The sequence below is a fragment of the Manis javanica genome, chromosome 2 (assembly GCF_040802235.1).
Source record: "Manis javanica isolate MJ-LG chromosome 2, MJ_LKY, whole genome shotgun sequence".
NCBI lineage: Eukaryota > Metazoa > Chordata > Mammalia > Pholidota > Manidae > Manis > Manis javanica.
Window position 1 is genome coordinate 211,650,573 of NC_133157.1, and position 13,954 is coordinate 211,664,526.

Consider the following 13,954-nt stretch of genomic DNA (forward strand, 5'->3'; position numbering starts at 1 on the left):
ATTTTTATTCTAATGGTGATGATAAATCCGATGATGCTCTGATGGCAAGGGGAAGTACAAGCTCCAGTCGGGCCCCTATTGTAAGGATTGTGTGAGGAATGAGAATCACCGCGCGCCAACACCAGAGGGCACAAGGCAAGGCGATCGACCAGCGCGCTCCTTCTGGTCCAGGACCCAGCGGGTTAAGATCAACGAGAGCGAGCCTGCTCCGTTTCCTAGAGAGGCTCGGGCCAAGCCGGGGAGGCGGGGAAATTTCCCATTTCCGTGCGCCGGGTTTGCGAGTGTGGGATCCTCGGGTGGTGGGGTCAGAGGGAGCCGAGGCTCCTTCCTCCAGGAGCGCTGGGCCTGCTGGGGGTGCAGGGCGCCTTTTGGGTAGCGCCCAGAACAGTGAGTTCCTTTTCGGGGGGAAGCGGGCCGAGGGCTGCGGGCAGGAGGAGTGGAAGCCGCAGCGCCCAGGCTGCGGTGTCCGCCCGGAGGGGGAGCCCCTGCTGCGAGCGGCGCTGACCCAGCCTCTCCCGTCGCGAGGCCGCCGCGCCCCCCGCGCCTGCGGGGTCCCTAAAGGATCTTGTGGGCTGGTTCTGGTCTCTTGGAACTTACCCCGCAGTGTACCCCAGTTGTGCTCCCTGTCAACAGTTCTTAAAGCTAAGTTTCAGGCAGTGCATCTTTGGAAGACTTTCTCATCCCAAGCATGGCCCCATCCTATTCACTCTTTGCTTTAAGACACTGCAAGCAGCCCTTCTCTGTGGAATGACAGCCTTTTAATACTGTTAATGGCCTTGAGTAGGCTACCGTTCTGCTGAGCCACTGTTCCTGGGGGTTCATCTACTACCAAAAGTAATGGTTTCTTAGGGAAAATGATGGCGCTGCTTCCTTTGTAAAGACTTCCATGGAAACGTGTAACTCAGGGAGCGGAACATTATTCCATTCGAACACTTAAAAAATTAATATGTATAGTTCTTTATTTTTTTTTATCCTACTCAAAACACTGGGGATATTTGTGATTTAGACTAGTTTCACCTTTTCCTATAACAAATCCCTAGTTGCTGAGGGTGCTTAGGGAATGCCAGCCCCCTTTGACATAAAGTCTTGGAATATAAATCTGTTTTCTAGAAAGCCAGTCAAAATATTCCAAAGTAAGGGTCCTCTTAAGGATCATTTGCAGTTTGGGTTTATTCCACGCTCTGTTTCCTGCTCTGAGTTTACTGTAATAGATAAGAGTGTGAAAGACGATGTCCAAACAGGCCTGGGACTGAGTACTACTGTCCCACTTTCTGGCCCTGTGCCCTTGGGAAAGTTTCTAATGTCTTTTTTGCTCATCTAATGCTGGTTATTGTTCATACACCTCTGAAGGCTGTTGTGAGAATTAAATGAGAAATACACATATTTAGTTCAGTGGCTGGCACATGAGAAGCAGTAATAGGGTGAAAATGATAAATATACCTTTTTTTGTTTGTTTTCCGTATGTGTGCCTTTATGTATCCTTTTAGACTCTCATTTTTCCTGTATTATGTTAGTCTTTTTATCCTGAAATGGATGTCAAGTCCATATATTGCCTTTCAGTGATAGATCACATTTTTCAGTCTCTTAAAGTAGGTCAGAGATTGTAGTTAGCTACAGAAGATAAAGTTTAGACTTAAAGACATATTGTGATTATGAATTTAGAGAGAGACAAGGAAAAGATCCTTCATTAGCCTCCCTTTTGTATTTAGGGGTTATTGGCTGTGGTTATTCCAGCCCTCTTTTGTCCTAATTTCTTGTTATATAAATCTTAACTTTTGAAACTGACAAAGTTTTTGTTCTCCTTCACGGATGAAGTTATTCTTTCTATACAGTGTGCTTTCTCTGTAGCTGCTATTTATAGTGGCGTATTGATTCTTTAAAGTCTTTTTGGTGCTTTATCCACAAAACAAATTTGTTTCTTCAATTATAAATGTTTTTGATCTCTGAGTGGACAGTGAATATTAGCATTCCAGTTTTGAAGCTTGATGCACAGACTTTAATGTGAAATTGAATTTTTTATTGTTATTTCCTTAGAAAAGGTAAATCGGATTAACCCTTAATTCTAAACACTTGGCATCTGAGATAAGATTTTCTAAAAGGACTTCTAAAGACTGGGTTTCTTATTTTTAGGATGGTTCACAAACCATTATGTGCCTACAATTGTTATGTTACAATGGTTGGGAAGGAAGGAAGGAAGGAAGAATAAATTTTAACAAATGCCTGCAAACCTAACCTCTTTCCCTCCACAGGATTTGTGATCCCTAACCTGGCTGTGAGCACTGTGATGGAGAAAGAACAAAAACTATTGGTCTCAGATTCTAATGGCTTCATGGAAAGGGAGAGTTTGAAAAGCCCTTTTACAGGTGAGGGGTCAAGAAGATGATCTGAATCCTTTGGAGATTCATCTTAAGATGTGCTACAGAGTGCATAGAAAGACTAGAACATTAGAATGAGAGAAACTTTAATCTGAGTCCCAGCTGTGTCACTTACAAGCTATATTAACTCTTACAACCTCACTTTTTTCATCTTTAAGTGAATCTTAATATCTGTCTCACATATTTTTCGGGATTAATGAGATACCATGTACAAATTTATTTATTTCTTAATAAATAATGGGCATGATTGTTATTTCTATATTTGCTCAGATTTTAACTAAGGTATTGTCTGTTTTTCATCTCAGAAGGTAGCCTATTCAGTTTCTCCCCTAGTTCAGATCCCTTTTTTTCTTTTCAGTCTTCTAATAAAGTTTAAGGAAACTATTTTTAGATTGGTATCCCCCTTGGCAATTGCTGACAACCCTACAAAACTTCATTAGTATTGTTACTAAGTATAAAAAATTCACCTGCTTCTGAGGAACACAGACTAAAAGAAGTAAAAACTAGCTTTAAAATAATAAACATAAAATAATTTATGAAGCTCTGCTTTGTTATTTCCTCTCCTCTGTTGCAACTTAGAATTTCCTTCCCCTGGCAGAGATTAGGGAATATGTTAGAATATTTGTTTACTCTTGCAGGAAATGAAAGGAAGGATAATTTGGAAACCATTCAACACAGTAACTCTAAAGGAGATCAACTTAAAGAGAGAGTTGCAAAATGGTCTAAAAGAGATGACCCACAAAATTGTAAGCAGGACAATACAAAAGAAATTCCATTGATGTGGTCCCAAAGAGATGAGATTTGGTGTGATGATTCCTATGAGAACAATGACAACCCACAGAATCAAGGAAATTCAACAGGAAAAGTGGAGGAGAAACCCAATCACTGGGGATGGGACCCAGAACACTGCATTGCCTCTGTCCAGCAGAACTCATCTTTCAGAGACAAACCTTACAAATGTTCCGAATGTTGGAAAAGTTTCAATAATAGTTCTCATTTGCGTACACACCAGAGGACCCACTCAGGAGAAAAACCTTATAAATGCTCTGAGTGTGGGAAATGCTTTAGTAACAGCTCTCACCTGATTCAGCATCTGAGAACACACACAGGAGAGAAGCCCTACCGGTGTGGAGAATGTGGGAAAAGCTTCAGCAATACCTCACATCTTATTATTCATGAAAGAACTCACACAGGAGAGAAACCCTATAAGTGTCCTGAGTGTGGGAAGAGTTTCAGTAGCAGTTCTCACCTCATTCAGCATCATAGGTCACATACAGGTGAAAAACCATATGAATGTCCTGTTTGTGGAAAATGCTTCAGCCATAGTTATGTCCTAATAGAACATCAGAGGATCCACACTGGAGAAAAACCTTATAAGTGCCCCAACTGTGGGAAAAGTTTTAGTCAGAGTTCCAGCCTGATTCGCCACCAGCGGACACACACAGGTGAGAAGCCCTACAAATGTCTTGAGTGTGGAAAAAGCTTTGGTTGTAATTCTACTCTAATAAAGCATGAGAGAATACATACAGGAGAAAAACCCTATCAATGTACAGAATGTGGGAAGAAATTCAGTCGAAGTTCAAGCCTTATTACACACCGGAAAACGCACATAGGAGAGAAACCCTATGAAAGTTCTGAATTTGAAGAAAGTTTGAGTCAAAATGGCAATATGATAGGAGAATGCAGAATCCAGCCAGGAGAGAAGCCATATAAATGTTGTGAATGTGGAAAGAGCTTTGGCCTCAGCTCCCATCTCATTAGACATCAGAGAACACATACAGGAGAAAAACCTTACAGATGTTCTGAGTGTTGGAAAACTTTTAGTCAGAGTTCCACATTGGTGATTCACCAAAGGACTCACACAGGAGAGAAACCTTATAAATGTCCTGATTGTGGTGAATGCTTCAGTCAAAGCTTTAACCTTATCAGGCACCGGAGGACACACCTAGGAGAAAAACCTTATAAATGTACTGACTGTGAGAAATGTTTCAGCAGAAGTGCCTACCTCAATCAGCATCGGAAAATTCACATAGAAAAGCCTTCTGAGTCTCCTGAAGTTGAAGATTTTCCTCATAAATGGACTTGGAAAAACTGTTTAGGGGGAATGGCCCTCATTTCTTCATTTTCAGTTCCCAATTTTTCTTCCTCTTGAGTGCCAAAAGCCTGTTTTTTTCCCCCTTTTTTTATTGGACCATGACAATTAAGGTGTTCTCTGATCATGGTGCTACGAAGTTTAGCGGATGGGAAGGCCCAGATCACCAGGTCATTGGATCTGCCCAGGGAGAGTACTGCCGCAGATGGAGGAGATTTTATTTTTTTATTTTTAAGGAAGATAGGAATAGCTTCAAAGGAAAAACATGAGAAATCCTGGGAGTGAAGACACCTGAGAGCTTGAAGCTGAGATTGCCATTGAATTCCCTTATTTCCATATGCCTGATTTGGTGGCAATAAATCATTACCACTCAGGGATTTACTCAGAGAAAGATTCTTTTTGAACAAATAATGTGATTTCCTGGCTGTTTTGTTGTGTCTTAAAGAAATGAGTGTTTTTTTAAAAAATGCATTTTTATTTGCTGAAAATTAATATCTAGAACTGCATTGTCCAATGATAGTTATTTAAATTTAAATTTACATTAAGATCAAAAGAGATTTAAAATCCAGTTCCTTATTTGTACTAGTCACATATGACTAGTGGCTGCTTTATTGGATATCACAAAAAGGTTTTTCTTTCAAGGTCATCGTTCTTGGCAGATTCATAAAAATTTCCTATAAGACTGTATGAAATGTGCTGTGGTGTTTCTGGTTTCCAAGAGGAATTGCAATATAGTGTAGAAATAGGCTAGAGTTTTGAAGGCACTGGGTCTAGAGATTGGCTATTCTAATAATTGTATATTTTATGTTCAACCCATCTTGGTTATCTAGTGATACCCCGTTGTCTTGGCCAAAGCCAGATTAGAAGGTAGGATTCATAAATTCTGTTTTTTAAATTGTTGATAAATTGTCCATTCCCCCAGTTTTTCTATTAGATGTTTTCTTGTCAGATCAGAAACTGGGTTATTTTTCTAATAATCCTCCCACTGAGTCTGAGTCAGTGTGCATGGACAGTTTGGCATTGGAAACCGAGATTCCTTAGTTCTAGTTTCTGCAGAGTTCTTTTGTCTCTTTCATGAGGTGTATAGATCTGATAACTCAGACCTGTTCTCCCTGCTCATCTGTCCAATATGTTTGTAAAGTGTTAAGATATTTCCTATACTCCCAACCTCTATTTTTTTCTGCCAGTGCAAAAGGTAGATGTGTAGGAAGGTCAAGACTCCTTAGTTGTTGAGGATTTTTTTTCATTTTATGATTCTAAGTATATCATATGCAGAACATGTAGTTACAAATTGGGAATGTGGAGCTGCTGCCAAGGGCGAGATCTGGCCAGTAACTGAACTGCATGGGATTATTTTTTCTTTCATGATTGTAGTGTGCCTGATATTGGCAAGGTAATCGTGTCTTTTTGTACTGTTACAAAATTTTAAAATAATGCAAAAGCTAACCAATAAAGGTATTTAAGTAGTATTTGGGGGTGATTTTCTGCTTTCAAACACCGGGAGAACATTATTGGGTATCACTGGTTTTTATGTGACCCTCACCTAAGCATCTTTTTACCTTTGTATATTATGTTGCATTGCCCAAATTGTCTTAACCTATAATACCTGAGGACAAGTGTTCAGAACTAAGAATTTGATGTTTGAAAATTAAATTTGGGTGTTTGCTGTTGGGGCTGATATTCAATTTCAAGGCAGTAATTGCTGTTGGGGTGGGGGGTGCCCAATTATGAGCCACATTAAGTGTGGCAAGTAAGTACTCTGTCCCTGTTTTCTCATCTGTACAGCAGAGATAATGAGGACCTTGCAGGGCTTCTGTAAGGACTAGATAAATGTTTGCAAAGCAGCTAGCACAGTGCTTAAAACATAACACGGTCTACATAAGTTGTAATTGATCATTATTAATTGAAACAAATTGAAAAATGTCCTCCGCATATTTTCTAAGCAGCAATACAGCTGCAACTTGTTCTATCGCAGATTTTTTATGACCAACCTCAGTAACACTGAGGAATAAGTTATGTAAAAGCACAAGGCTATGTTGTGTTTCACATTGGCAGACTGTTCAAACACTTTTATTTGATTCAGCTTGTTGAAAATTTTTATTCATGAAACAAAAGACTCAGTTTTAAGTCAGGTAAGAGCAAAATAGCAAGTTCAATTTAAGTTAATTTGTAACTGAAAAGCTTAACAACAGGTAGTTTATGTCCTGTCATCATCACCTACACTATTGCCCACAATTACATAAAACCTATTTCATAGACATTGATGTGTATAGGAATATAGACTTTCAAATTTTAGGTGTGTTAAGATGGGCTTCATTAGTAAAACAATTTGTCAAGAATCATTGTCTCTTGGCATTAAAAACTAGAAAAATGAAAGACATTTGTTGTTTATGGTGGAGAGCATAACATAGTCAAATTTAACCATATTTGATGTCTTTGTCTCTATTTCACTAATCAGCAAATACGTTCCTTGTTTAGCTCCCCAAAAAGTATTTTTGTATTCTCTATTTCTCTTGCCATCAAAAAGGATTCAGCAACTGAATAAATAAAGCATTCTTACTTACAAGTGATTTGTTTCAGTTTCTTTTTAACTGAAGGCAAGACTCCTATGTTCATTTTTTGCTACTCAAAGAAGGGGCTTGTATGTTTTTTTCCTACAGTGAAGTAGGGAAATCCATGTCGATGCATATACTCACAAATATAGCAGGGAACTCACTCCCTAGCTGCTGTATAGCTTGCCGGAAGACATACAAACAAATGTATAATAGTATCTGAGGTAAAGGTACTCCCATCATTGCAAGACATCCAAGTTGGATCTACCAAATGGACATTCTTCTCAGTGCTGTAGAAGTTCCCTCATTGATGGTGAGAGGTAGGGGAGTGTGGTCTGTGACTTCTGCCCCTAATACATTACTCCACTGTATTCATCTTTGCCAGTCTCTCACTTTCTGAAATCATGGTCATGGCAAAATTATCTTTTCTTCTTTATTCTGTATTTGGGTTTATATAACTCCTTTCAAACAATATAGTTATTCATTCATTCAACAACAATTTACCTGATGCCTAATCTGTTTAGCAGAGGTCCAGTGACAGTAAGAAGGGCTAAGGAAAGGATAAACTAGTAGGGAAATGTGCAGCTTTTCAGATGACTACTTCCTCCTTGCCAGTTCTTGAACTATACTAACATGCTAACCTTCCATCTTCAAATTTTAATAGTTTGATAATCCAAGGAGCTAGAATTAACCAAGGATTAAAGTGGTTAGGTTTGCTTTCTGAAAATGCAAGCTTGGTGAGGTTTGACACAATACTTTGCACACAGTGGTGCTCAATAGTTATTGAATGGGTGAAATATGCTTTACCTGTTTTACACTAATGTCCAAGAGTATGTCCTTACAGGATGTGTATTCCTAGTAGATAGTCATTTCCTTGAGTGTAAAGAATGGATTCCATTTTTGTAATCCCAACATAAAGCCTGGTGTGTGAAGTGTTTATTGGTTTTGGTTGAGGGGTATTCACCAATGGATGAAGTCTACTGGATTAGGCTACATAGCCTCGGTGTCCCTGCAGGCCTCTTTAACACCTTTACTTGTCCAGTCCACAGAGGCTGGGCTGGTTGGAAGTGAAAGTTGCTGCCCTAGGATGCTAGGTCTATCCTCACACTAACCCTAGAGGAATCCTGCAATGTCCCAGTTGTTCAGTCTTATGGATGGAGGCAAGACCCTGGGCTTTTGATTCAGACTATCTAGGACAGGTTCAAAACCTGTTTCAAAGTCATGTTTCAGTCACTATTTTTGGACTCTGTACTTTGTAAGATTTGGTAAGTGGTGAATGAGGTGAGGTACCAGTCAGATCATAGGCATTAAGGAAATACTATTTTCCTTACCTGTCCACCCTTATTTGCTCATCATTTTGCTAAGGATACTCTCTAGGTACAGAAATGTTCGATTATTTCTTGGTCAATTATTTCTAGGTTTCTAAAAGATATTAATAACATTTAGCTCATGGATTTGTTGTAAGGATCAGTGAAATAATGTATGCCATGTGCTTAGCATTGTTGGTACCTAGTAATCACTCAATGTTATCTATTATCACCATCACACAGTGGCTCTAGACAACCATGGATCTTTGCATCATCTTTGAAGGTGGCCTCAGAGACATGGGTGTCCTCTGTGGCCACTAAAATGGTGCAATCCTTTTGTTATAGTTTATTCCATTAACATGAAGGGGTATGACCAAGAGTGTGTAGGCTAATAATGTAGCACATCATTATTATTATATGGCAAATAATTGCCTTTTCTGTCCAAAAATTACCCTTCCTTTCACTCCCCTATGTATTTTATTTCATTTTTGTTCTCATAACTCTGTCTGGCCCTGACCTCTTCTGCCTTGTCCATCCATATTCTAACCTAAATTTAGGCTTTCTTCTTCTACCTTTTATTTTGTTCCCCTTGTCCTCCCTCTTCCCCACCCAATGAAGTAGGAATCAAGTCAGGGCTAAGGCTGGTCCAAATGCTTGTTTACAAAGATATAGATGGAAACAGGATGCTGGCAATCATGACTCCGTGGGCACATAGCCACTGAGAAACAGGTAGCTTGTTGGTGCTAAGATAGCTAGGTTGCTGATACAATAATGCTTGACTGGTCAAATCATTAGATCTTCTAGGATTTGACACAGTGAGGGATGAAGTGGGAGCTTTGGTTGAAAAAGGATCATGATTAATTTTGAGCCACACTGGGTCATATGGACAAACAGGCAGATTAAAGAAAATATTAGTTAATTATACTGACAAACACAGGCGAAAGATTTGTCCTTTGCAAATAGCTTACTTTTCGATCATTCAAGTAATGCTTGATAACTGTGAAATATAGAGAATTGTAAAGTAGGAAGTACATAAAAGTATGAAGACTAAAATAAAAATGAACTGTAACTATTTTTTCCACAGCTCACTCACCAGAAAGTTTATGGTTCTTTCCCTATAACCTCTTTTCTAAGGATTTATCTGAATATTTTTTTAAAAATTGGATCATATGGCATAAATATATAGTATTGTGTTTTGATTTTTCCCAATCTTACATCACTTTTCCATTCACCTGTTTTAAATTATGAGGTTTTTAATATCTTCATAATAATACACTGAATAATGTACTATAATAATTTAATTGTTCTAATGTTGGATGTTTATATTGTTTCTAATTTTTTGCTATATAAAATAACATTACTGTGATCAAGGTGTTTTTGGTTGTTATGTTTTGATATTGTGTTTCTCATTGTTTGGTTTTGCTTTTTTGATTTTTGTTGGTACACAAATCTTAGTGGACATCTCAAATTATTTCCTTAGAGTGAATTCCTAGAAGTGATATTATTGAGTGAAAGGACAAAAATGTTTTTAAAGGCATATTGCTTAATCACTTTCCTTAGATAGTTATCAATTTAAATTACCTCAGTGAAATAATTTTGTTAAACACCTTTCAGAGGGGCTAGGGGAAAAAAGGTGATTTGAGCCCCATACATTTAAATGATGAAAATCTCTTTTAAGGTAGCTTGTTTGGTTATTTTTTTTCCTGTTTTTTTTAAGCCCTCCTTCCCCCTCTTGGGTTAGGATGAGCTGAGAGTCACTTGGGTTGAATCATTGATTTTAAGAACTATTTGGACTTTTCCTTGTGTGGCCGTGGGCACAATCCAGTAGGTGGCACTGGAAGCTGTTCTAAGGAGCTGGGGAAATGCAGTGAGGCCCAAAGCCTGGGAAGTGCTAAGAGGAAGGGCTGTCTAGCTTAGTGCAATACCTATTGTCATCTGAGTCAGAAAATGAAGGGCACGCCAAATGACTAAAGTAAATTCAGGTTTGGCAAATGGATGAGTAGCTTTTTGTTTCTACAACTAATGTTGAGGGAAAAGCTGGAAGGAGGCTTATCAGGTTAGACTGCTCAGAAGATTAGAATCCTCATCTTTCCTACCCTACTGTCATCAACAATTCAATAAAAAACTTGTATTGTTGGCTGCAGGCTTTAGAGTTTTGGTAAAGGAAAAGAACATCCACAGACACAAACAGCTGGGAAAGGGAAAAAAATACGTCAGGTATGGTCACTGCCTTGTCAGAGGTTATATACCTGGTTACTCCTATGAATTCTCAAACCTCAGTGTAAGGGTAATTTCCTCTGTGTGGCCATCCTTGACCCCTCGGTTAGTTTATCTGCTCTCACCCTCCAGAGCAATGTGTACTTGCTCTTTTTTGGAACAATATCATCTTGACCTGATTGCTGCTGTCTTCTCCATTAAACTAAGTCCCAAATGAGAGGTACTGTCTGCTCTGTTCACTTCTTTACTCCCAACTCTAAGCATAATAATGCCTGTTACAAAGTGGACAGTTGTTACATGTTATTACATTGAATTGCTTTGATGTATATGCTTATTATGGCTTTACAAGTAGTACTGAAGGAGAGAAAGAAAATGAAAGTTCAAAATTAATGTAATTGTCTCCATCACTTGCAACTAGAATTTGTAAAAGATTACATAAGTACTGAGGGGATCTAGAACAAATAACTGGTGTTAAAAGTCTTTTTGGACAAGATAATAGCAAGAAAGTTTTGAGGGTTTCAGTGTATGTGTTTCTAATGTGTAACAAATAAAAACAGTGAAAAAGGAATTGCTCAGTTTGGTATCAAAACAACAACAAAAAGGGATAAAATGAAGAAAGGAAAGGTTACATTTAATACATTGAAGAATGCTTACCATATACTAAGTGCTGAGAATTCACCTATGAATAAGACGTAGTCGTTGCCTTAAGAAGTTGAAGTTATATGTAAGTTGCTAATTAAAAATTGGTGACTGGTATGACAAAGAGGTGGAGTTATGAAAACTTCAAAAGAAAGAGATGATGATTAATGTGGATTTTAGAGAACGGATAGTTGAAGAAAGGAGGGCAAGGCTTCTTCCTGCCTTGAAAATGGCACTTCAAGAGACACAAGTTGAGGCCTGGCATGCCAAATTAGGTCAAAAGAGATGACAGGCAGTTAAGCAATGTAGTGAAAAGAGCACATGGGCTTTTTTGTTTGTTTTAAGGTATGATATTTGTATGCGGAGGAAAAAAAACACATTCTACTTAAACGTTCCTAGATTCCTCAGCTTGGATTCAGTCTCTGGCTATGTGACCAGTTCTCTGCACATTGGTTTCCTTGTCTATAGAATGGGGCTAAAACTGTACCTGCCTGATAATGTGATTGTGAGGACAAAATGAGCTAATATATGAAGAAAGCATTTAGACCACTGCCTCTACTATATAAGTATTAGCTCTTGTCATGACTACCAAAATATTTCTGATGAATTTCTCTGTAGTTTATTACTTTCAGTCAGTAAGTGGCTAATTTTGTGTCATATTTAATTGACTTCACTTTAGCCTGAGTGACAGATTTTTGTTTTTGAAGAAGTGGAGCCATGCGAAGATTAAAACATACTTAAGTGACGGTTATATAGCCTTTAATTAAGCCCAGGCAATATAAGCATTCAGAGTGTGCCCTATGCTAGGCATTACAAATGCTCTTTTTGCCCCAAGTACAGACGTGGATCTTGGACTGTAAACACATGAAGTGGCTTTCAAAAGATTTCTAAATTACTTAAAAAGAAAACAATCCTATGATAATCTCAAATATGACAATCAAGTAACAATCATCCAGGTGATACTGTGTTTTCATCTGTAAGAGTCAGATGCCTTCTAGAATTTTAGCAATATAGGAACTCATGGTACCAACAAGCAGTGTATTGAAGACTTGTCTGCAGGAAAATGATTTCCCACACATTAAACTGATTTTTTTCATGAATCCTTTTGAATTTCATATATATTTCAAACAGCTGAATTTATTGGTAACATTGAGTAAAATTGTTAGGGAGAGAAAGTCTTGGTTTTATGATAGAGGAAAGTTAAAGCAGTTATTGATAGTTAAGAGTATTGGGGAACATGAATTTGGATACTAGGAGTTTAACTTTTGGTTTCACTTACAAGCTGTGATTTGGCCAAGGCACTTTGTTTCATGTTTGTTATTTTTTTAAAATCAAGGTGATTTTGAGAGTCAAATGATGCCTGAGAAAACGTTTTGACATGTAAAATATTTTATTAGCAGATAAAACATACAATATTTGGGATGAAAAATGATGGCAGGTGCCATACTATCTTGAACTCTGCAAAGTGTCAGGTTCAGGATTGCAAAGAATTTAGATTTCTTGGAGATACTGACCTTTCCCTCAAGAGGCTGACTGACTTTTGACTTGTCCAAGGTCACAAAGCTGGTTAGTGGCTGCCAGAATCTAGTTCTCCTGATTCCAGTCATCTGGTCTTCCTACTACCTTACTATCATTCATCATTCATCAAAACTTTTTTATGGAGGATAAATTAAGTGCAACACGTTGTGTTAGGTGCTGTGGGTGATCCTGATTCATTAGAGGGCCTTCCCTCAAGGAACATAGTGGTGAGTGGGATGATAAAGCTTAACTTACAAGTGTAGTCAGAGATTGGGATAATAGGTATCAATAAACTGTCATGTGACTTGGTGTGGGTCAGTGGAGACCTGATGGAAAAGGTGACAATTAAGCAGTGCTCCAGAGGGCAGAATTTGTACATGAAGTCATAGAGTTTAAAGTAAGCAAGGCAGTCTAGGTCAGCAAAGGCACTGTTATCAGACCTCAGTAAATCCTGGGGAGGTTTCATCGTTTCATAACAGGGTTGTCTCTCACCTTTTGACTCGCACTCTTTTACTGTGTCCTCCAGAATGCTTGTCTTGGGTACATGCAACTCCCTCGGAGACTTTGCCAGCCTCCCTCCAGGACAAGTGAAAGACCGCCTCCGGTTTCCATGGTACCCTGTCTACCCAGTTTCTCGGGGCACTTATGGGACATCTTTATTTCACGTTCGTCCTCCTGCGCCCATTCCCACGTTTCTTATCTTGAGAGAACGGGGCTAAGCGCATCAGGGTGTCTTTAGCCTGAGCACAGTGACAAATGCGTAGTTGCCTGACAATTTGGGGAAGAGGAAGGGAAAACCCGGCACACCATCTCTTCTTCCTTTCTTCTGGCAGTTGCTGCCTACTCGTCCTTCCAGATTCAGCTTGAGCGTCCGGTTCTCCACACACCGGTAGCTCTTCCTACCATCGTCTAGGTTCTACACACACTAGGCACAGGACAAAAAGGTTGTGTCTGATTCATCCCTGTGGCCCCGGGATGGCATTGTAGTAAGCGCTCAGTAAAGTCCACGGAATGAATGGAAACATCTCGACTTTAGGTGGCACAGGGGCGTCCTCGGCACCACCTCTGCCTCTCCCTGTGTAGGAAGGACCGCAGCAGCGGGAGCTGCAGCCAAAAACCTGAGGGCGGACCCGAGGGCACGACCCCCTCTAACCCCACCTCCTCCGGAGCCAAATCAAGCCCCCCCCGATCCGCCTACCAGGTGGCAGGGCCCCCTGCGCGCAGTCCCACCCTACACCATCACGCAACATCGCC

The 13,954-nt window shown here is 39.4% G+C and overlaps 1 protein-coding gene across 1 annotated transcript; it reads left to right on the forward strand.

Annotated features, from left to right (window-relative positions):
* The first annotated feature begins 274 nt into the window (after nt 1-274).
* ZNF572 (zinc finger protein 572) lies at nt 275-9,485 on the forward strand. Its single transcript, XM_073230124.1, has 3 exons — nt 275-387; nt 2,250-2,363; nt 3,014-9,485. The coding sequence occupies exons 2-3, from the start codon at nt 2,285-2,287 to the stop codon at nt 4,525-4,527; spliced, it is 1,593 nt and encodes a 530-aa protein (XP_073086225.1). The 5' UTR covers nt 275-387; nt 2,250-2,284; the 3' UTR covers nt 4,528-9,485.
* The last annotated feature ends 4,469 nt before the right edge of the window (nt 9,486-13,954 follow it).

What these genes read in the sequence shown, in the direction of transcription:
- ZNF572 (XM_073230124.1), top strand. Translation starts at nt 2,285, where the DNA reads ATGGAGAAAGAACAAAAACTATTGGTCTCAGATTCTAATGGCTTCATG. An exon ending in TTTGAAAAGCCCTTTTACAG is followed by an intron (nt 2,364 to 3,013) that starts GTGAGGGGTCAA and finishes TTACTCTTGCAG; the next exon opens with GAAATGAAAGGAAGGATAAT.